This window comes from Ahaetulla prasina, chromosome 5, assembly GCF_028640845.1.
Source record: "Ahaetulla prasina isolate Xishuangbanna chromosome 5, ASM2864084v1, whole genome shotgun sequence".
In the NCBI taxonomy this organism is placed as follows: Eukaryota; Metazoa; Chordata; class Lepidosauria; order Squamata; family Colubridae; genus Ahaetulla; species Ahaetulla prasina.
In genome coordinates, this window is record NC_080543.1 from 76,449,030 (window position 1) to 76,473,014 (window position 23,985).

The 23,985-nt window shown below is 34.8% G+C and overlaps 1 protein-coding gene across 3 annotated transcripts in view; it reads left to right on the forward strand.

Moving 5' to 3' along the window:
• Nucleotides 1-23,985, forward strand: part of C5HXorf58 (chromosome 5 CXorf58 homolog) — a 118,432-nt gene that overhangs the window by 92,957 nt on the left and 1,490 nt on the right. For 2 of the 3 annotated variants that reach the window (XM_058184597.1, XM_058184598.1), the window contains one exon: nucleotides 20,951-21,092. In XM_058184597.1, coding sequence (XP_058040580.1) covers nucleotides 20,951-21,092 — 142 coding nt within the window. Of the gene's footprint in view, nucleotides 1-11,706; nucleotides 12,171-20,950; nucleotides 21,093-23,985 lie in introns of those variants that run through there. The other variant, XM_058184599.1, reaches the window with a different exon arrangement.

A 23,985-nucleotide genomic window follows, 5' to 3' on the forward strand; every position in this document is an offset into this window, starting at 1 on the left:
TTTTTACATTCATTTACATTTTGTTCATATTTAAACAAATTCTCATTCAACCTCCATGATCTCCTAGCCTCCTTTTCCGATCAAATTCAATCCAAACGGACTATGATCAGATAGAGTTCTTGAACAAAACTTAGTCTTCTTCACTCTAGAATACAAATCATTAGTAATCAAAATAAAATCAATCCTCGAAAATGATTGGTGCCTGTCAGAAAAGAAGGTAAAATCCTCTCTTCTGTATTGTTCTCCAAATATCTCTTAATTCCAAGTCCTCCATCATTTTAAAAAAAGCCTTTGGTAATTTGGCTTGATATCTTCCTTAAACTTTTTGTCTTTTGAGTATCCAACACCATTCCAATCACCCATTAATATATATGATTTATAATCCCAAAATACTATTCTTTTATGTAAAACTTGAAAAAATTTCTTGTTGTTGATTCAGCATAAACTCCTATTAATAATGTCTTCTTTCCTCCAACAAAAGTTCAATAGCAATATATCTTCCTTGCTTATCCACCTCAATTAATTTTGCTGATATATCCTTCTTTATATATATAACTAAACCATTTTTTTCCAAAGAGGAGGCAACAAAATGTACTCCCAGTTTTGAATTTATCAAATATTTCTGGTAAAAGATCTAATATGTGTTTCTTGTAAACAGGTAATGTCATTTTAAATTGTTTCAAATAGTGAAATACTTTCCTTCTCTTCTGGTGAATTCAAACCATTAACATTCCAAGATAATAGTTTAATTGCCATTATCGGCCAAAGGAAACTTTTGGAACACTACAGATCACATTTTGCTTTAGGCCTTGCTCCTCCCACTGTTTCCATTGTAGTAGTTGCCAGTTGTTGTTGTGCCTTCATCTCTTGTTCCTTGCGTTTAGCAGCAGCTCTTGTCAGCCTTTGTTCTTTTGAGTCTGAACCATCGTGGTATTTCCAACACTTGTAATAAATCTTCTTCCATCACAATCTGTTCTTGTACCTGCTTCACTTCTCTTTCCTTCTTCTCTCTTTCTAGCTTCCAATGGGAAAACTTCAACAATACCTCACATAAAATTCTCTTGTTTTCCAACTGTTGAAAGATGTACTTTCCTGCATAATATACTATTATACCAGTTGGAATATCCATCTATATTCAATCTGAGCTTTTAAGTTCATTCACCAGGAAGGCAAATTCCTAGCCCTTAACATTTTGGTGGAATTTCCTTTAATATTAAAATATCTTGACCAGCAATCTGAATCTTCTATATGAGGCTTGCAAAATCTGATTTCTCACTGTTCTATTTGTAAAATAAATAACAACATCCCTTGGCAACTTTTTTTGCCTTGCTATCCAAGAATTCACACGATATATTTTATCAATTTGATAAGCCACATCTGCTGGACAAGCTGCAATACTTCAGAAAAAATTTCCCTTAAATTCTCTTCTTTATTCTCTTTCAAACCACGGATTCTTAGAGCAAATTCCATATTTCTATATTGTATCAAAACTATTTCATCATCTGTCTTTTCCATTTTACTTTGAAATTCAGCCATTTTCTTTTCTAATTTTGAATTATGTTGCTTAATTTCTTCAACTTCCTCTTCTAATAAAATCACATTTGTTGCCAAACTTTGTACTGCAGTTACAAATCCTTCCTTAACTTCTTTATTTCTCACTTGAATTTCTAATATCTGCTCTTTCATTTCAGACATCTCATCAGTTATTACTTTAAAATTTTCTTGCATAAAGTCTTTTAAATTCTCTTGTACCGCCTCTAAGTTCAATGTTCTAGTCTCTGCTGTATGAGCTGGAGAGGCACCAGCTGATGAAATTCCAGAGCCCTTTGTTACAGTAGACTTTAATTGTTTGGCTGCCATCTTCTATAAAATTATTAATTTAATTGCAACTTAATATTCACTTTTAAATCTTCTTAACCTCTGAAACACAGTCTTTTAAAGCAATATTTAAAAGAAAATCTCCTAGATTCTAGGCAGCAAAGAGTTAAAGAGTTGAAGTAGCAAATAACATGCAATTTACCAGCAGGCGCAACGCTAAAAGTATCACTTTCGCTTTCCACTCGTTAACTTGTTAACAATTCGCCTCCATTTTCTTGCTGTTTTCAAGCTTGTTACAAAATAACGGGGAATTGGCTTGGCTACTTGCATAAAGTTCTCCCACTTTCGTTCTGTCCGGTATAATCCTTTATTGTCCAAAATAAATCTCGGTGTTTGGTCGTGGTGATTGGTTCCGCCAAAGCATATATTTGTGAGCTTACAGAAAATCAAAGAGAAGAACTGAATCAATTAATTACTTCAGAGGAAATTTTGTTAGCAATTAAGCAACTTAAAATCGGTAAAGCACCAGGTACAGATGGTTTAACAGCTGTTTATTATAAAAATTTACAAAATGAGATGGTTGAACCACTTAAAGAGTTATTTAATAAAATTCAAATGGGAGGAGATGTTCCCCCTTCATGGAGGACAGCCTTTATTACGTTAATACCGAAGGAAGATCGAGATGGTATTAAAGCAGAGAATTATAGGCCTATATCACTTTTAAATACTGATTACAAGATATTTACCAAGATACTTGCTAATAGATTAATGCCAGTGATGAATCAAATAATTCATAATGATCAGTCAGGATTTATTAAGGGTAGGCAGATGAGATATAATGTGAGGCAATAAATAAATTTACTTGAATATTTGGAACGAAACAACCAAGTCTCAGCGGCATTACTTTTTGGATGCTGAAAAGCTTTTGATAGATTGGATTGGCAGTTTTGTTTAAAGTAATAGAAAAATGCAATTTGATTATTTTATCCATGCAATTAAAGCAATATATCAGAAGCAAACAGCACAAATAATAGTAAATGGTGGGTTAACAGAAACTTTTAAAATTGGGAAAGGGACGAGACAGGATGTCCTTGTCCCCATTACTTTTATTTTAACTTTAGAAATTCTTCTGAATAAAATACGTGGTTCCGATCGAATAAAGGGAATTAGAGTTAAACATCAAGATTACAGATTAAGAGCTTTTGCAGATGACCTGGTTGTCACTGTATCTCAACCAATATACTCAGTTACTGGTTTAAAAGATATAATTGGTCAGTATGGCAAAGTATCTGGATTTAAGGTGAATCAACAAAGACAAAGATGATAACTAAAAATATGAATATACAACAAAAGAAGAGTTAGAAAGAACTACAGGTTTTGAAATTGTTAAAAGGTTAAATATTTAGAATATATATTACAACTTCAAATGTTAAATTATATAAAATAATTATGAGGTATTATGGCAGAAGGTATGGAAAGAAATGGAGAGTTGGAAGAAGTTACAACTATCTTTGCTGGGAAGAATATGAATGTTTTGCCCAGGTTTTATTTTTGTTTCAAATGATACGGTGCTTAAGAATGATATTAAATTACAGGAATGGCAAAAGGGGATTAATAAATTTGTATGGATGGGCAAAAAACCAAGAATAAAATTAAAAATAATGCAGGATACAAGGGAAAGGGGGGGTCTTAAAATGCCTAACTTAAAATTGTATTATCAAGCAGTTGTCTTATCATTAATTACTGATTGGATTAATTTAACTGAGGAAAGAGTTTTGAATATAGAAGGTTATGGTTTGTTATATGGGTGGCATGCCTATTTATTATATGATAAGAAAGTAGATAAAATATTTAAAAATAATATAATTAGAAATGCATTATTGAGGGTTTGGAGGAAATATCAATATAATTAGATGGAAAGATTCCAATATGGGCAATCCGAGACACATGATAGAAAATATAAATATATATCAAAAGGTGGAGGTAGTTACCTATAAAGAACTTCTTTGTATGGAAAAGGGGGAATTACAATTAAAATCTAGAGAAAAGATGGGGGAAGAAGGGAAAAATTATACATGGTTCCAATATGGACAATTACAAGCTAGATGGAAATTAGATCAAAAATAGGTGTTAGCAAATTGAGGATAATTTGTTAAAACAAATGAGAGATCAAGGCCAACAGCATATTAAGAGGTTGTATAATGTATTAGTAGAAATAGACTCAGAGACTGAATTGGTTAAGGATTGTATGATTAAGTGGGCACAAAATTTTCAGCAACCAATAATGTTGGAAACAGGAAAGAATTTGGGTGAGGAATGTTAAATTTACACAAGCGCAAAATATGAGAGAAAATTTTTATAAGATGTTTTATAGATGGCATTTAGACCCAAAAATTGTCATGTATGTATCCTAATGTACAGGCTAAATGTTGGAGATGCGATTGTGAAGATGCCACTTATTACCATATATGGTGGACTTGTAAAAAAGTTAAAGCATTTTGGATTAAAGTATGGTGGATTATGCAGAATATTTTGAAAAGAAGATTAAGTTTACTCCGCAGTTCTTTTACTAGGAATAATTATGGACTGTACAGTTATAGAGACTAAATTGATTTTGAACTTAATAACAGCAGCAAGACTGTTGATTGGACAATACTGGAAGAAGAAGAATTACCTACAATTGAAGAATGGACACTTAAAGTATCAAATCTGGCAGAAATGGCAAAATCTCTGCTTATTTGAAAGACTATACACAAGAAAAATATATTTTAGAATGGAAAAATGGATTGATTATATTCAGAATAAGTATCAGATAAAAATATCGAATAGCATATGAGTAAATTTAGGAAATATTTTGTATTAGATATATTTCTGAAGGAGAGGAATTGAGAGTGTGATTAAGTGTGGAGACTAGAGATTATAATTTAGGAATTATTTTAGATTATGATTGTTAGTTTTATACCCTGCATTTTGTTCTGGGAAGTCGGGGTGGGGGGGGGTATGGGGAGGGAATTGGGGGTTGAGGCTAGAGATGGAGTGATGGTGAATGTACAGGGATTATTGAAGATGTATAAATATAATTAATGTAGGGTCGGGTCTGCCCAGTTACCATTTTAGAACGGTGGGAAGGGAGAAAAAAGAGAGTAGGAGGTAGGAAAGAGGAGAAGAGGAAGGAAGAGGGGTAGAAGAGGGAGAAGGAAGGTGTCGGGTGGAGGGAGGAGAGGATGTAGATAAGAGAAGGAGAGGAAGGTTTGGATAGTAAAAGAAGATAGAAGAGGGGAGTGTTAAAAAGGGGGGGGTGACTGGGCAGGCCCGACTAAATGTATTTAACTGTACATTGAATGAATTGTTTGACATGATTGTAAAAATAAAACTTTTTTACTAAAAAAAAAAAAGAATCATGTGTTGAGAAGTGCTCTTTTGCGGGTCTGGAAAAAATATTCTTATAAATTAGATTACAAGATTCCTATATGGGCGAGCCCCAGACATGCAATAGAGAATATAAATATAGAACAGAAACAGGAAATGATTACTTATAAAGAACTTTTGTATGCTGAAGGAGGTAGATTGCAATTAAAATCATTACAGGTATTAAATGAAGAAGGGAGGAATTATACTTGGTTTCAATATGGGCAAATAAGTGCTAGATGGAAAGAAGATCAAAAAATTGGTATAATGCAAAGGGAGGAAAATTTAATAAAGCAAATTAGAAATCAGACCCAGGAGCATATAAAGAGATTGTATAATGTGTTGCTTGAAATAGATTCGGAAAAGGATTTGGTAAAGGACTGTATGATAAAATGGGCACAGAATATTCAGGAACCAATAATGTTGGAAACATGGGAGAAAATCTGGGTTAGAAATGTTAAGTTTACACAAGCACAGAACTTAAGGGAAAATTTTTATAAGATGTTTTATAGATGGCATTTAGATCCCCAAAAATTATCATGTATGTATCCTAATATCCAAGCGAAATGTTGGAGGTGTGATTGTGATGATGCTACATATTTTCATATTTGGTGGACTTGCAAGAAAATTAAGGCCTTTTGGATAAGAATTTGGTGGATTATTCAAAATGTCCTGAAGAAGAAGATAAAGTTCCTGCCACAATTTTTCCTTTTGGGAATTATAACGGATTGTACAGGGATTGAGACTAAACTGATTCTGAATTTAATAACAGCAGCAAGACTGTTGATTGGACAATACTGGAAGAAAGAAGAGGTACCTACAATAGAAGAATGGATACTGAAAGTCATTAATTTGGCTGAGATGGCTAAAATCTCAGCTTTTTTAAAAGACAAAAATGGAAAAAATGGATTGATTATCTACAAAACAGATATCAGATTAAGAAATATCAGATTGCCTTTGAATAATTAGGAAGTTATTTTATGTAATGGGGAGGGGGTTGGGAGATGAAAAGCTTTGGATGAGGTTAATTGGATCGGAAGGGAAAATTTTATTCTATGTTTGGTTTATGTATAACAATACCTTGTGATTGACCCGGGAAGCCGGGGGAAGGAGGGGAAGGGGTTTTCTGGGGAGAGGGGAAAGGGGGAAAATGTCTTTGTTTTTTTTAAACTTTTTCAATAAATATATGGCCAGACAACAGAAAGAAAAACTAGAGGAAATAACAGGATTTGAAATTGTAAAGAAGGTTAAATACTTAGGGGTCTATATTACATTGTCAAATGTGAAATTGTATAAGAATAACTATGAGGTTTTATGGCAAATAGTTCAGAAGGAGTTGATTCTTTGGAAAAAAATGCAATTATCTTTGCTGGGGAGAATAGCTGCTATTAAAATGAATGTTTTACCTAGTTTTTATTCCTCTTTCAGATGATACCAATAATTAAGAAGATAAGAATCTTGAGGAATGGCAGAAGGAATTAACAAATTTATATGGGAAGGTAAAAAGCTAGGGTTAAAATGAAAATAATTCAAGATTCTCGGAAAGGAGGTTTAAAATGCCCAATTTTAAATTATACTATGAAGCACTCTCTCTGCAATAAGTGATTGGTTTAATTTAACGGAGGAAAGAATTTTGAATATAGAAGGTTATGACTTGCTATATGGATGGCATGCATATTTAATTTATGACAAAAAGTGGATAAGGCCTTTAAAATCATGTGTTAAGAATTGCTCTTCTGGTGTTTGGAAAAATACTCTTATAAACTAAATTATAAGGTTCCTATATGGGCAAGTCCTAGACATACAATAGAGAATATAAATATAGAACAGAATCAGGAAATGATTACATATAAAGATCTTTTGTATACTGAAAGAGGTAATTTGCAATTAAAATCTCTGCAGTATTAAAGAAGAAGGAAAAATTATACTTGGTTTCAATATGAGCAACTCGTGCTAGATGGAAGGAAGATCAGAAAATTGGTATAGAGCAGAATGAGGAAAATTTGATAAAACAAATTAGAAACCAGTCTCAGGAGCATATAAAGAGATTGTATAATGTGTTACTTGAAATAGATTCTGAAAGGACTTGGTAAAGGACTGTATGATAAAGTGGGCACAAAATTTTCAGGAGCCAATATTATTGGAAACTTGGAAAATTTGGGTTAGAAATGTTAAATTCACGAGCACAGAATCTGAGGAAAATTTTATAAAATGTTTTATAGATGGCATTTAGATCCTAAAAATTATCATGTATGTATCCAGATATGCAAGCAAAATGTTGGAGATGTAATTGTGATGACGCTACATATTTTCATATTTGGTGGACTTGTAAGGAAATAAAGGCCTTTTGGATAAAAATTTGGTGGATTTTACAAAATGTTTTGAAAAGAAGATAAAGTTCCTGCCACAATTTTTCCTTTTGGGAATTATAACGGATTGTACAGGGATTGAGACTAAACTGATTCTGAATTTAATAACAGCAAGACTGTTGATTGGACAATACTGGAAGAAGAAGAGGTACCTACAATAGAAGAATGGATACTGAAAGTCATTAATTTGGCTGAGATGGCTAAAATCTCAGCTTTTTTAAAAGACAAAAATGGAAAAAATGGATTGATAATCTACAAAACAGATATCAGATTAAGAAATATCAGATTGCCTTTGAATAATTAGGAAGTTATTTTATGTAATGGGGAGGGGGTTGGGAGATGAAAAGCTTTGGGTGAGGTTAATTGGATTGGAAGGGAAAACTTTATTCTATGTTTGGTTTATGTATAACAATACCTTGTGATTGACCGGGAAGCCGGGGGAAGGAGGGGAAGGGGTTTTCTGGGGGAGAGGGGGGGGGAAAAGGGGGAAAATGTCTTTGTTTTTTTTAAACTTTTTCAATAAATATATGGCCAGACAACAGAAAGAAAAACTAGAGGAAATAACAGGATTTGAAATTGTAAAGAAGGTTAAATACTTAGGGGTCTATATTACATTGTCAAATGTGAAATTGTATAAGAATAACTATGAGGTTTTATGGCAAATAGTTCAGAAGGAGTTGATTCTTTGGAAAAAAATGCAATTATCTTTGCTGGGGAGAATAGCTGCTATTAAAATGAATGTTTTACCTAGTTTTTTATTCCTCTTTCAGATGATACCAATAATTAAGAAAGATAAGAATCTTGAGGAATGGCAGAAGGGAATTAACAAATTTATATGGGAAGGTAAAAAAGCTAGGGTTAAAATGAAAATAATTCAAGATTCTCGGGAAAGGGGAGGTTTAAAAATGCCCAATTTTAAATTATACTATGAAGTAGCTGCTCTCTCTGCAATAAGTGATTAGTTTAATTTAACGGAGGAAAGAATTTTGAATGTAAAAGGTTATGACTTGCTATATGGATGGCATGCATATTTAATTTATGACAAAAAAGTGGATAAGGCCTTTAAAAATCATGTGTTAAGAATTGCTCTTCTGCGTGTTTGGAAAAAATACTCTTATAAACTAAATTATAAGGTTCCTATATGGGCAAGTCCTAGACATACAATAGAGAATATAAATATAGAACAGAATCAGGAAATGATTACATATAAAGATCTTTTGTATACTGAAAGAGGTAATTTGCAATTAAAATCTCTGCACGTACTAAAAGAAGAAGGGAAAAATTATACTTGGTTTCAATATGAGCAACTACGTGCTAGATGGAAGGAAGATCAGAAAATTGGTATAGAGCAGAATGAGGGAAATTTGATAAAGCAAATTAGAAACCAGTCTCAGGAGCATATAAAGAGATTGTATAATGTGTTACTTGAAATAGATTCTGAAAGGGACTTGGTAAAGGACTGTATGATAAAGTGGGCACAAAATTTTCAGGAGCCAATATTATTGGAAACTTGGGAAAAATTTGGGTTAGAAATGTTAAATTCACGCAGGCACAGAATCTGAGGGAAAATTTTTATAAAATGTTTTATAGATGGCATTTAGATCCTAAGAAATTATCGTGTATGTATCCAGATATGCAAGCAAAATGTTGGAGATGTAATTGTGATGACGCTACATATTTTCATATTTGGTGGACTTGTAAGGATATAAAGGCCTTTTGGACAAAAATTTGGTGGATTTTACAAAACGTTTTGAAAAAGAAGATAAAGTTCCTGCCGCAATTTTTTTTGTTGGGAATTATTATGGACTGTACAGTAATTGAGACTAAATTGATTTTAAATCTAATAACAGCAGCAAGATTACTAATAGGACAATACTGGAAGAAAAAAGAAGTACCTACAATAGAAGAATGGATATTGAAAGTTGCCAATTTGGCTGAGATATCAGCCTTTTTGAAAGACAATACGCAAGAAAGATACTTAAAGGAATGGAAAAAATGGATTGACTATATTCAAAGTAGATATCAGACTAAGAGTTATCAGACTGTTTTTGAATGATTATGATGTATTATTTTTGATAGTTTTTTGGGGAAGTTAGGAATTGATGATTGTAGGGGTATAATTAAGTTGGGATGAAAATTTTTTAGTATATGTTTGTTTTATTTTTAACTATACCTTGTGCAAGTTCCGGGAAGTCGCGGGGGGGAGGGGGGTTGTGAAGGGAGGGGGGAGGGGGGGGGAAAGGGGGGGAAAAATTTTTCTGTAAAACTTTTTGAATAAAGAAAATAATAATAATAATATTTTTTCCAGACATGCAGAAGAGAAATTCTCAACACATGATTCTTAAAAGCTTTATCTACTTTCTTATCATACAATAAATATGCATGCCAACCATATAATAAAACATAACCTTCTATATTCAAAATCCTTTCCTCCGTCAAATTAAACCAATCACTTATTACAGAAAGAACAACTGCTTCAAAATACAATTTTAAATTAGGCATTTTTAATCCTCCTCTTTCCCGTGTATCTTGCATTATTTTCATTTTGACTCTCGCTTTTTTCCCTTCCCATATAAATTTATTAATTCCAATCTGCCATTCTTCCAAATTTTTGTCTTTCTTAATTATTGGTATCATCTGAAACAAGAACAAGAATTTAGGCAAAACATTCATTTTTATAGCTGCTATTCTCCCCAACAAAGATAATTGTAATTTTTTCCAGGTATTCATTTCCTTCTGAATTTTTTTCCATAACACATCATAATTATTCTTATACAATTTTACATTTGATGAAGTAAGAAAGACTCCTAAATATTTAACCTTTTTTACAATTTCAAATCCTGTTATTTCCTCTAGTTTTTCTTTCTGGTTCTTAATCATATTTTTGGTTAACACTTTTGTTTTATTTTGATTCACTTTAAACCCTGAGACCCTTCAATACTCTAGAAATGCTTTTTTAATCAAATTCTTTTGATAAACTTCCTTACCCCTATATTCTATTTTATCAATCATTCGTGATTTCTGTTTTTTCCTTATTAAATAGGCAAGCCATCTTCCTGGCTTATTGGCATTATTAAACGTATCATGTTTTACATATTGTAAATTAATTGCTACTTGATCTGCCATCAACATGTTAAACTGACCTCTTAATATATTTATTGATTCTTTTATTTTACTATTTCCTGGGCTATTTATCAATAACTGTTCTTTCTTTTTAATTTCCTCTTCCAATTCCTTTTTCTGCAATTTATTTTTGTATTTAATATTCATTTGTATAAGATTTCCTCTCATATAGGCCTTGCTAGCGTCCCAAATCATCTCTATAGATGTTTCTTTTTTCATATTCATAATAAAAAATTCCTTCATTTGCTTTTTACATTCATTTACGTTTTGTTCATATTTAAACAAATTCTCATTCAACCTCCATGATCTCCTAGCCTCCTTTTCCCGATCAATTTCAATCCAAACCGGACTATGATCAGATAGAGTTCTTGAACAAATCTTAGTCTTCTTCACTCTAGAATACAAATCATTAGAAATCAAAATAAAATCAATCCTCGAAAATGATTGATGCCTGTCAGAAAAGAAGGTAAAATCCCTCTCTTCTGTATTATGTTCTCTCCAAATATCTCTTAATTCCAAGTCCTCCATCATTTCAAAAACCTTTGGTAATTTTACCTACTTGACATCTTCCTTAAACTTTTTTATCTTTTGAGTATCCAACACACCATTCCAATCACCCATTAATATATATGATTTATAATCCCAAAACACTATTCTTTTATATAAAACTTGAAAAATTTTCTTGTTGTTGATTCGGAGCATAAACTCCTATTAATAATACCTTCTTTCCCTCCAACAAAAGTTCAATAGCAATGTATCTTCCTTGCTTATCCACCTCAATTAATTTTGCTGATATATCCTTTTTTATATATATAACTAAACCGTGTTTTTTTTCCAAAGAGGAGGCAACAAAATGTACCCCCAGTTTTGAGTTTATCAAATATTTCTGGTCTAAAGATCTAATATGTGTTTCTTGTAAACAGGTAATGTCATTTTTAAATTGTTTCAAATAATGAAATACTTTCCTTCTCTTCTGCGGTGAATTCAGGCCATTAACATTCCAAGATAATAGTTTAATTGCCATTATCGGCCAAAGGAAACTTTTGGAACACCAGCTGCAGATCACATTTTACTTTAGGCCTTGCTCCTCCCACTGTTTCCGTTGTAGTAGTTGCCAGTTGTTGTTGTGCCTTCATCAGCTATAGAGACTAAATTGATTTTGAACTTAATAACAGCCGCAAGACTTTTGATTGCTCAGTATTGGAAGAAAGAAGAATTACCTACAATTGAAGAATGGACACTCAAAGTATCAAATCTGGCAGAGATGGCAAAAATCTCCGCTTACTTGAAAGACTATACACTAGAAAAATATATTTTAGAATGGAAAATGTGGATTGATTATATTCAAAATAAGTATCAGATAAAAAAATATCGAATAGCATATGAGTAAATTTAGGAAATATTTTGTATTAGATATATTTTTGAAGGAGAGGGGAATTGAGAGTGTGACTAAGTGTGGTGTGACTAGAGATTATAATTTAGGAATTATTTTGGATTATGATTGTTAGTTTTGATACCCTGCATTTTGTTCTGGGAAGTCGGGGTGGGGGTGGGGGTAAGGGGAGGGAATTGGGGGTTTGGTAGAGATGGAGTGATGGTTAATGTACAGGGATTATTGAAGATGTATAAATATAATTAATGCAGGGTCGGGTCTGCCCAGTTACCATTTTAGAACGATGGGGAGGGAGAAAAGAGAGAGTAGGAGGTAGGAAAGAGGAGAAGAGGAAGGAAGAGGGGTAGAAGAGGGAGAAGGAAGGTGTAGGGTGGAGGGAGGAGAGGATGTAGATAAGAGAAGGAGAGGAAGGTCTGGAAAGTAGAAGAAGGTAGAAGAGGGAAGAGTGTTAAAAAGGGGGGTGGTGACTGGGCAAGCCCGACTAATTGTATATAACTGTACATTGGATGAATTATTTGATATGATTGTAAAAATAAAACTTTTTATAAAAAAAACCAAAAAAAAAACCTGAGACCCTTCCATATTGATTAATTACTTCCAACAAATATACACTCGAATTTATAGGCTGAGTCAACATAACAACCAAATCATCTGCAAATGCTCTGACTTTGTATTCATGTCTTCTAATTCTAATACCCTCTATCTCCCTTAACTCTCTTATCTTATCCAATAAAGGTTCCAAAGACAAAATAAACAATAAAGGTGATAAAGGACACCCCTGCCTTGTTCCTTTCGCAATTTTAAAACTATCTGTCAAACTACCATTAATTATTATCTGAGCTGTTTGCTCTCCATAAATTGCCCTAAGTATTCGTATAAAACCATTTCCAAATTGCATTTTGTCTGTTAATTTAAATAAAAATTCCCAATGCAAACGATCAAAAGCTTTCTCTGCATCCAAAAATATAAACACTGCCGGAATCTGATTTTTCTTTTCCAAATATTCCAATAAATTCACTATCTGCCTAACATTATTCCTCATTTGTCTCCCTTTTATAAAACCAGACTGGTCAGTATGAATCCTTTGTTGTACAATTTCCATTAACTTATTTGCCATTATTTTCGCAAAAATCCTATAATCATTATTCAAGAGTGAAATCGGTCTATAATTCCCAGGCTTAGTACAATCCTGATCCTCTTTTGGTATCAATGAAATAAAAGTAGTCCTCCATGATGGTGGCACTCCTCCTCCCATCAGTATCTGATTAAATACCTCCATAAGTGGACCAACTATCTCATCCTGTAACTTTTTATAATATATTGCTGTAAGTCCATCTGTGCCCGGGGATTTCCCTATTTTTAATTGCTTTATTACCAAAATAATTTCCTCAGAAGTTATAGGCCGATTCAACTCTTCCCTTTGTTCATTAGTTAAACCTTATATTCTTTCAAATATTTATCAATATCCATATTCAATATTGTATCTCTGGCATATAAATTTGTATAATATTCCAAGAAAGCTTTTTTAATTTTATCCTGTTGAAATCTCACTTTACCCTTGTATTCAATTCTTTCAATAGTACGTACTTTCTGTCTTTTCCTAACATATAAGCCAACCACCTCCCTGATTTATTGGCATTACAAAAAGTATTATGTTTAGCATATTGTATATTGGTTGCCACCTCATCTGCCATTAACATATTAAATTGACTCTGTAATATCTTTATCGCCTCATTAGTTTTTAAATCATGTGGATTATATACCAATAATTGTTGTTTCCTCTGAATTTCCTCTTCTAAATCCCTACGCTGTTTTTGTAATTTTCTCCTCTGTCTACTATTAATATATATCAAATTTCCTCTCATAAAGGCCTTGCTAGCGTCCCACACCATTTCTATCGAAGTTCCCTTATCCAAATTATAATCAAAACATTCTTTCATTTGTTTTTTACATTGATTTACATTATCCTCATATCTAAACAAATTTTCATTTATTCTCCATTATCTTCTTCCACTTCATATTGCAACTCCATCCATACCGGACTATGATCAGTTAAACACCTTGGAAATATCTTTGTTTTCTTAACCATAGAAAGTAAGTCATTGGTAATTAATATAAAATCAATACGTGAAAAAGATTGATGCCTATCCGAAAAATAAGTATAGTCTCTATCATCAAAATTCTGCCTTCTCCATATATCTTTCAACTCAAAACCTTCCATCAAATCAAAAAAAGATTTAGGCAGTTTTGCATGCATAGGAATTTTCTTAGAAAGAGTTCTTTTATCTTTTCTAATATCCATTACACCATTCCAATCCCCTAATATAATAAATGTTTTATAGTCCCAAAGAGTCAATTTTTCATGTAACAGTTTATAAAATTTTTCTTCTTGTTGATTAGGTGCATATATGCCAATCGCAAGTGTCTTTTTTCCTTCCAAAATCAATTCAATAGCAATATATCTTCCTTGAATGTCCGTTTCAATTAATTTAGCTGATATATTTTTCTTCAAATATATAACTATACCATTTTTCTTATTCGGAGCAGAAGAAACAAAATGTTTACCTCATTTCGAATTAATCAAATATTTCTGATCTGATAATTTTATATGTGTCTCTTGCAAACATATCACATCGTTTTTAAATTGTTTCAAATAATGGAATATTTTTCTTCTTTTCTGTGCTGAATTCAAACCATTAACATTCCATGTCAAAAATTTATTTGCCATCACTGGCCTCTTGAAGCTACTGAGCAATTAGCTGAAGACTCTCACTCTTCAGCTTGGCTCCTCCCACAGCTTCCGTAGTAGAATCCCATTCCTGTCTTTGAAGTCGTTCCTCTATCTCCTTACGCCTAATAGCTCCCCTTGTCACTCTTTGTTCTTGAGGTTGTTCTTGAGGTACTGACATCACAGGTATAGTTTCAACTTCCCCATTCTGTTTCTCTTGAAGACTTTTATCCACTGTTTCTACATCCACTTTCAATACATTAAAAAGAAAATCTTTTGCTTTCAACTCAGTATCAATTCGATATCTCCTGCCTTGAAAAAATACTGTTAAGCCAATTGGAACCTCCCATCTATATTGAATCTGATGCTTCTTAAGCTCTTGTGAAAAAAAACCTAAAGTCCCTTCTATCCTTTAACATTTTAGCAGGGATCTCTTTCAAAACCAACACCTCCTGTTCTCCTATTTGCAATTTCTTTTGTATGTAGCTTGCAAAATCTGATTTCTTATTGTAGAAGTCAAAAAATAAATTACAATGTCTCTTGGGAGCTTTTTCTGCCTCGCTACCCAAGAATTAACCCTGTATGCCTTATCAATTTGAAAATCAACTTCTCGAGGGTCCATTCCTAACATTTCAGCTAAGGCTTCTGATATAACTTTTTTAAGATCTTCTTCCTTCTGGTCCTGAAGACCCCTAATTCTCAAAGTCTTCTCCAACGCTCTATATTGCAATACCACCACATGGTCCTCATTTTTATCCACTTTATTTTGGAGCTCTCTGACTTTATTATCCAAATACTGATTTGCTTGACTAATTACTTCCACTTTATCCTCCATTACTTCCAAATTTTTTGCCAAACCTTGAAAAACCATCAATAAATCATCTCTAATTTTTTTTATTAGTCTCTTTAATTTCTTCCCTAAGTTGATTCTTCACACCATGAATATTATTCATAATTTCTTTAAATTGCTCTTCAGAAACTCTGTTCTGTTCCTTTAACATATTTTCTAAGTTAGTTTCAGACCCCCTTCTCGTCATGGGAGCTTTTGGTGGCTTAAAAGCCATTTTAATTTAAGTAAAGTCTCTAATTAGAATTGTAAAATCTCAACGTCTCAAAAAGTCTCAAATTAAAGTTGTAAAATAAAAACTTTCACCTTGCCTCCTATGGAGAGCTTCTATTCAGCCAAAATCCACAAAGACGAACTTCGCTTTCTCTCACAAGCAGCTGCCAATCCACTTCCTCTCAGACACCATTCTTTCCTTCACTAAGTTAAAGTGAGAAAAAGTTTTCCCCTTTTTTAAAAGAAGTAGAAGTCAGCTCTCTTCTTGCTTCCCCAGTAATCGATCACTTGTATTTGTCCCGTCTGCTTTTAGTTATTCAAAATGGAATCAATCGAGCAGAGGTGGGCGTCTTCCTCTTGTCCTGCCTAATTAGCAGGATTGAGCCAAGTCTGGAGTAGGGCTGAATTAAGCAGGCACCCCTCCGAGACTCTGCATAACAAAGCAGAGCCCCTGGGGCAATCTTCTGCTTTCCAGCCACTCTTCGCTATTCTCTTTCACCCAGAAAAAAGCTTTGAAGCTGGCTAACAGCTGTTCTCCGCTGTTTCACCAGCTTTTACAGAATCTCAGTTCGGGACGCCATTCCAAACGTCCTCCGGCGTTTATATAAATATTCTCATCTAAAACACTTCCTCATTGGACTTGAATCTTTTTCTGGAGAAGCTTGTGAGTACCCCTTCTATAAACTGTTCAAAATTCTGAAATGGAACATAGTATTGGTTCAGCCAGGGGTCATGATTATTTATGACAGCTTAGAAGAGGTAAAGACTGGTTTAGTACTGTGTTTCCCCAAAAATAAGAGCCTGTCTTATATTTTTTTGAACCCTGAAATAAGTGCTTGGCCTTATTGCCGTGTCCTCAAAAGCTCGATTGGGCTTATTATCAGGGGATGTCTTATTTTGGGGGAAACAGGGTAGCATCATCCTATCATGTTTCCCTGAAAATATGACCTACTATGAAAACAAGCCCTAGCTCAATTTTCACACCTGTGCCTAATATAAACCCTACCACAAAAATAAGTCCTAGTTAGGCCCCACCCACTGTCTGGTTGTATGAGGTGGAGTGAGGTGCATGTGTAAAAATCAAGCTAGGGAGGAGTGGGGATGCGTAGCTAGCCCACAGGCCCTGCACTTGCTTACCTTAGGACCAATGCAGCCAGGCCTCCCATGCCCCAACACCTGTTGCGCTGCTGCCTGACTTCTGCAGCCACTCACATTCAGATGCCACATGGTGCATCATGCTGCTGCTGCTGCTGCTGCTCATGGCACAATGCTGCCACACATGGCAAGATGCCATGTGGCATGTTGCACCAGTGCTGCCCTGCCGCATGGCTCGTTGCACCAATGCTGCTGCTTGCTGCAGGATGCTGCGTGGTATGTTGTGCCACTGCCGTCACTGATATAATGGCTCAATGCGCCACACAGTCTCCTGCTGCGAACAGCAGCGCCAGTGTGATGAGCCATGCACTGTCTGGCCGCTCGCAGACACTCGCAGCAACAAAAGTCAGGCAGCAATGTCACAGGTCTCAGAGTGTGGAAGGCCTGGCTACAGAGGTTCTAAGGTAAGGGGGTAAGACATCCCCCCAAAATAAGAGCTGGTGCTTATTTTGGGGCCCAGAAGAAAATAAGACCAGGTCTTATTTTCAGGAAAACATGATACTGCCATCTTAATGTCTTTTTAGTACTACAAAAGGGAGGCAATACAATTTTACATGTTGCTGTAGGAATATTTGGTTTGCATATTTGTCCATTATTTTAATTACAATATTATACTATAAATATTAGAGTGGATGTGATAACACAGATCTGACATTGATTGATCTCAAGCTAAAGAGAGTTAGACTAGGTTAGTATTTGAATGGGAGCCTACCAGAAAATACCAGGTCTGTGGAGTAGAGTTTTTCTAGAATATTTTTCAGCCTTTCAGATATTATATTTAAACAATAGCTGATGTACAGATATAAAAAAGCAGAAAATTGTTTTAATCAAAATATTGTCTGCATAGGAAGATGACCTTATGTTTAAAATACCCTCTCTTTCCCAAATGAAAAGGAGTTCGGAAAAAAAGGTGAATTGTGATGACCTGGGGTGTGACACAAAGGCAACACAGCTAGAGAACCGATATGAGTACCTTTATTATTACCAACTGTGCCCCCAATGTCCCTTTTAACTCTCCGGTCTGAGAGAGCTCTTCCTGTAATAGTCTTTGACTAATAATACTTCAGTCCCAAATGTTGTAAACAGAAAACTTTCAACTAAAAATCCAACAAGGCAAGACTAGGTAATTAATCTGGCAGGGCAAGCAAAATAGAGAATTCCAGAAGTGAAGTAGCATGGCAGTAAATTAGACCAGTTGGGAGGATGCCAGGAACTCAGATAAACACCAGCTGAACTCAGCATTTGTTCCCGACAACCGCCCCTCTCATTTGCCTCTACTTTTAAACTCCATCAGCAGCTGTGCCTTGTAAAGAGGATTGGGTTTCTTTCCTCCCTTGTAAGCCGCACAATCCACGTTGCTCTCTTCTCCATTCCTCTCTGCGCTGCCTAGGATGAGGAGGGGTGGGCCTTGGTCTTCATGTGAACCCCCTCTCCCTTGTTCTACCTCTCCCCTGCTCTGCCCAGCCTGACTTTGCACTTCCCCAGTTTCTTCCACAGCCAACGGATTCACTCTCTCACTCTCTGTCAGCTGTTCCTCTTCCCCTTCAGATTCAGACTCCGACAGGGGTATGACATGAATATAGAACAGGGGTGTCAAATTTGCGGCCCATGGGCCAGATGCATCATGCGCTGGCCATGCCCACCCCCATTTTAGCGAAGGAGAAAAATGTGATACATCAGATGACAACATGATGCGAGTTTGACATCCCTGATATAGAAAGTTTGTGTAATATACAGGAACCCACATTAGAATAGAATAGAATAGAATTTTATTGGTCAAGTGTGATTGGACACACAAGGAATTTGTCTTGGTGCATATGCTCTCAGTGTACATAAAAGAAAAGATACGTTCATCAAGGTACAACATTTACAACACAATTGATGATCAATATATCAATATAAATCATAAGGATTGCCAGCAACAAGTTATAGTCATACAGTCATAAGTGGAAAGAGATTGGTGATGGGAACTATCAATTATATTATCAACTGAGGACATACAAATAAAGTATGCTTGTGATATATTTGGTATATCTATTTGTGTCTACGTTTACGTATCCGCTGCAAGCTACATTCCTCACCATCCAACCCCCAAAAGGCAAAGATGATTGTATTAGTAAAATTAAAAAAAAACATTAAAAAATGACTTCCTGTAAAATAGCCCCATTTATGCAATGATTAATACTGATCTGCATGTACCCATTGTTCTTTCTCTCATACATAAATTTCTCTTGCACATAGAAACCTATCATGCATGCATTTCCCTTCCTCTTCCATCAGGAATAGAAAAAAAAATGAGAAAAGCACACCAGCAAATGGAGTAAGAAATAGGTGAATGAAAGGAATGAGAACACATTTGGTTGGTGGTGAGACAGAGGGAAGCAGTAATTGGACAGAGAAGGAAAAAGGGGAAGAAATTGTATTTGGTCATTATGAAAAAAAGATATACATTCAGCAGGCAAAGAATCCCCCTCCCCTTTTGGTCTAGATTCAGATCAGGACATGGTATGAGACAGCATTGGTCAAATTTGTTGCTTGCCTATGGAAGGCAGGAAATGGAAGTAATGCATCTATCCTTCTTGATCTCTCAGCAACTTTTAATACCATCAACCATAATATTGGGGGTTGTGAGTGAGCAAGTGGTAGCTATGGCCAGGAAATGCTTGGCACAACTACATGTAGTGCAAGCATTCTTGGACTGAGACAATCTGCTCAACATCACTTAGGTGTAGTTACTTCTCAAGTAATTTGGATTATTGCATGAGGTTGACCTTAAAGACAATCTGGAAGATGCAACTGCTCTAGAATCTAACAGTGTAGGTGGGTTGTAGATGCACCTTAATGCATCAGTGTAGTGGATCTCTCGCCTTTGCAAGCAGCCTTGTTTCCCAGTAGCCTTCCAAGTGCAACTAAAAATACTGCATTATGACCTTTAAAGCCCTTAATGGCATGCATCCCAAACATTCCAACAGAATGGGTGTGCTGCAGCTCCCTAACCTTAAAACAATGCCTTCTGACAGAACCAGAATTACTTTTCATTTCTGGTGCCTGTCCTATGGAATGATCTCCCCTTTAATATTTGAACTGGCTTCAATCATGTTGGTTTTAAGAAGGCCTTGAAGACCTAGATATTCTTTTAGACTTTGGGACCAAAATGTTAGGTGCCTTTATCCTGAGAGGTTGAATATATGTCCGGTTATGTTATTGGTTTTTATTGTTAGATTTGTGATATTTTTTACATTGTGATTTGTTTTATGGCTGTACATTGTCCAAAGTTGCATACAATATTTGCAAATTGGGTGGCCATGTAATCTTAAATTAAAAAATAACCTAAATAGTAAATGAGCTTCAGAGATTATTTTTAAAGGCATGCATGGTTTTTAGGTATACATAGATATTTGCATTTCTTTCCCATTTCTTCATTTTCATCAGTCGTCATCCACCAATTCACAGATATCATTTGGTTAAAATTAGTGCCTTGGATACTATTAGAAATTTTAATTCACTTAAGTCACTGCTTTCCAGAAGTGAGAGATGAGAAAGTAATGTAAATTTGCATACATATTCCCTAATAGGAATAAGAATAAAAAAAAAAGTTAGCAACATGATCTTCCAGAAGTGTCTGCAGTGACATTAATTATCTTCAAAACATGTGCAATTTTGTGACTGAGGCCACACCCTTGTTATGTGCAGTGCATGTATATAAAGAGCGCTTGGATTTCAGTCATTTGGCCATGCTCACTATTTTGAAGCCAATGACTATTCTCTGCTTCAGAGCACAAAAATAATAATTTTCACAGTATTTATTTTAATATTTAATGACATTTCACATCCATAGTAGCATTTGTACTGTAGGATCTGTGAAAATAATGTTCAAAACATCAGTTCTTTTCTAGGTCTATGTCACCTGGTTTCATAACTACCTCCCTATCAAGACAAGAACAAAAGGCAGCCCAGAGAATGTCACAACGCCGTTCTTATCAAGCTAGGCAGAAGATTGCAAAAATGAAGAAAGTTTATAAAGCTGCAAAAGAAGAGGTAAGTAAGGATAAAGCACAAGGAATATTTGTATTTAGAATAGTACTGCTAGATCATTAGAAGTCTATCAATATGTTTTAAAGTACCAGGTTTTTGAAAACACCTTTCAGTAGGGTGTTCAAATGGTAGGATATAATTTATTTGCTATAGCTCATTTTGCCTCAAAAGTTTAAAAACGAATCTTTCCATCTCTTATCATGATCTTTACTTGAAAAGAACGTACTCTGACTTCAAGTGGGATTTATTACCTAATGATAAGACTGTTTTATATATAGATCTGCTTGAGAGCCTGTTTTTAATTGTTTTAGTAACATCAAGATCTTCATACATTATCTTCTTTCTTTGCAAATTCAACTTCATGTTATAACTTTATATTATTGTAAGGGTCTCTCCTCTCCTTTCAAGAAAATAAACCTCTTAAAATAATCAACATTTCAAAAGGAACTTTTATTGAAGGAAAGAGATTGCAGGACAAACTAAAGAATGCACCCAACCCCCCCTCCCTACAAGAATGGCAGCATCACAATAGGGATCTATGGTATCTGATAATTTTCCAATGTTTTGTGGTTTCTTTTGTCCTGACATGTAGGATATAAATGAAAGGGATATATAGGATAATGAGACTGGGATATAACATAAATGAATTAATATCCTGAAACGTATTCAGAAGACAGTCCTCAAGAACTTAGGAAAGAGATGAGAAGGAGGAGGGGAATAAGAAGATTAGAAAGGATGGAAGAAGGAAGGAGTGGAGAAGGAGGAGAGGAAGTAGTAAAGTGAAGGAGATGAAGGAAGGGGAAAGTAGTAGAAGGTAAAGGGAGGTTGTGAAGAAAGGAAATGGCAGTCGGGCAGGCCCGAATCAGCAATAAATAAAAATTAATGATTAATGATGGATAACAGATTGTACATAAATATGATGTTGGAAAATAAAAAAAAAGACAATTAAAGAACCTGGTATAGACTTTGGTATAGACAGGCAAGGAGGTTCCAATTTTTGGGACTAGTGAGTACAAGAGCCTCGGTAGTGCAGTGGTTAGAGTGCAGTACTCAGGCTACTTCTGCTGACTCCCAGCTGCCTGCAATTTGGCGCTTTCAATCTCACCAGTTCAAGGTTGACTCAGCTTTCCGTCCTTCCAAATGTCCAAATTGTTACGGACAATATGCTGACTCTTTAAACTGCTTAGAGAGGGCTGCAAAGCACTGTGAAGCAGTATATAAGTCTAAGTGCTATTGCTATCTAGCATTTTAAAAGCTCACCAGCTATTTCAAGAGAATGTAACAAGGTACGAAGGAAATGTTTGAGTTATATTCTTTCCTCTCTAGTCTCTAGCTAGGATACTCCCCCAAAAAAGTCCTTTTCCTGAAAAAGTAACCATAATTTAAAACAAAAATTTTCAGCTGGGGCAACATATTATTATTTTTTTCTAAGAAGGTTTATTGGACCCATTTGGTCCAAAGACATTTTGGAAGTAATAATAATGTAGGACGTTAACAATGTACTATGCAGCATTTCTTTTTATGTTATAAATTAAAATGATTTTAAGTATAATTTCTCAGATTCCAAGTCAAGTGTATCCGAAAATATATCACATGTATGGAGAACATTATGTACTTCATAATAGCTGTCTGCATCCTACATTAGGTTTAGTAAGGATGGCCTGACTAATTAGAATAAATGAAATAATTAAATGGAAAGATTAGATGTTGAAAGATGGTATTATTATGCATGCTTAAATAATACTGTAATTGGCATTAGAATGGTACATTGAAATACTGAATAACTAAATAATGGACTGTATCTTAATGCAAATATGAGTATTAATTTTAGGAATATATAAGCCTAACCAGTGTAACAAATATTATTGATATCAGTATTGTTATTTGTAGCAAAATGAATGATACCCAGATGCCACACTGTTCATGTATTGATGTTGATGTATATATAAAAATAAAATAAAAAAAAAGAACATTTATTTATTTATTTTATTTTTATTTTATTTGCATTTATATCCCGCCCTTCTCCGAAGACTCAGGGCGGCTTACACTATGTCAAGCAATAGTCTTCATCCATTTGTATATTATATACAAAGTCAACTTATTGCCCCCAACAATCTGGGTCCTCATTTTACCTACCTTATAAAGGATGGAAGGCTGAGTCAACCTTGAGTCAACATTGCTCACAGCTCCATTTTAAGCCAACTATTGCCTATCTTTTCCTTCTGATCATGTGAGCCACCTGTAGCATAACAGCTATAACACAAGGGGCGAGCAGATGTATGTGCACAAACATACATGCAACCTGTTTTGTTACATAAAGATGCTTATATGATCACTGCTGGCTAAAGGAGTTACTTTACTGTGCCTATTTTCATTTACTAAAAAAACCCCACTCCAATCTAATACTTTGTTTGGATATTAAGAATCTAATTCCAGAGCTGCAGTGGGCATATTAATTTTATGTCCCAGAATACTGTTTGTCCAAGGATAGATTGCTCAAAGAATGCTTAATTCTGAGAAGAAATGTGCTTAGTTTTGGTTGAAATACTGAAAAATTACAATTCCATTCTAAATCTCAAGATCAGGGGTGTCAAACTCAAGACGCATGAACTGGATCCAGCCCACGGATTGCTTAGATCTGGCCTGTGGGGCCACACTGAAAACAGTGAAGAAGCAGCCCATGGTGCCTCTGCCAGTGAAAACAGAGCCCAGGCAGGCTGTGTGTGGCCTCCACAAGTTCTGTCTTTGCTGGCAAAGGGCTGCAGGAGGCTGTCGCGGCCAAAAACAAGCCTCAATGAGTGACATTGAGCTGGCCACACCCCCCCAGCCCCCCTGAGGTCAAACACAACCCTGATGTGACCCACAATGAAATTGAGTTTGACCCCTGCTCAAGATA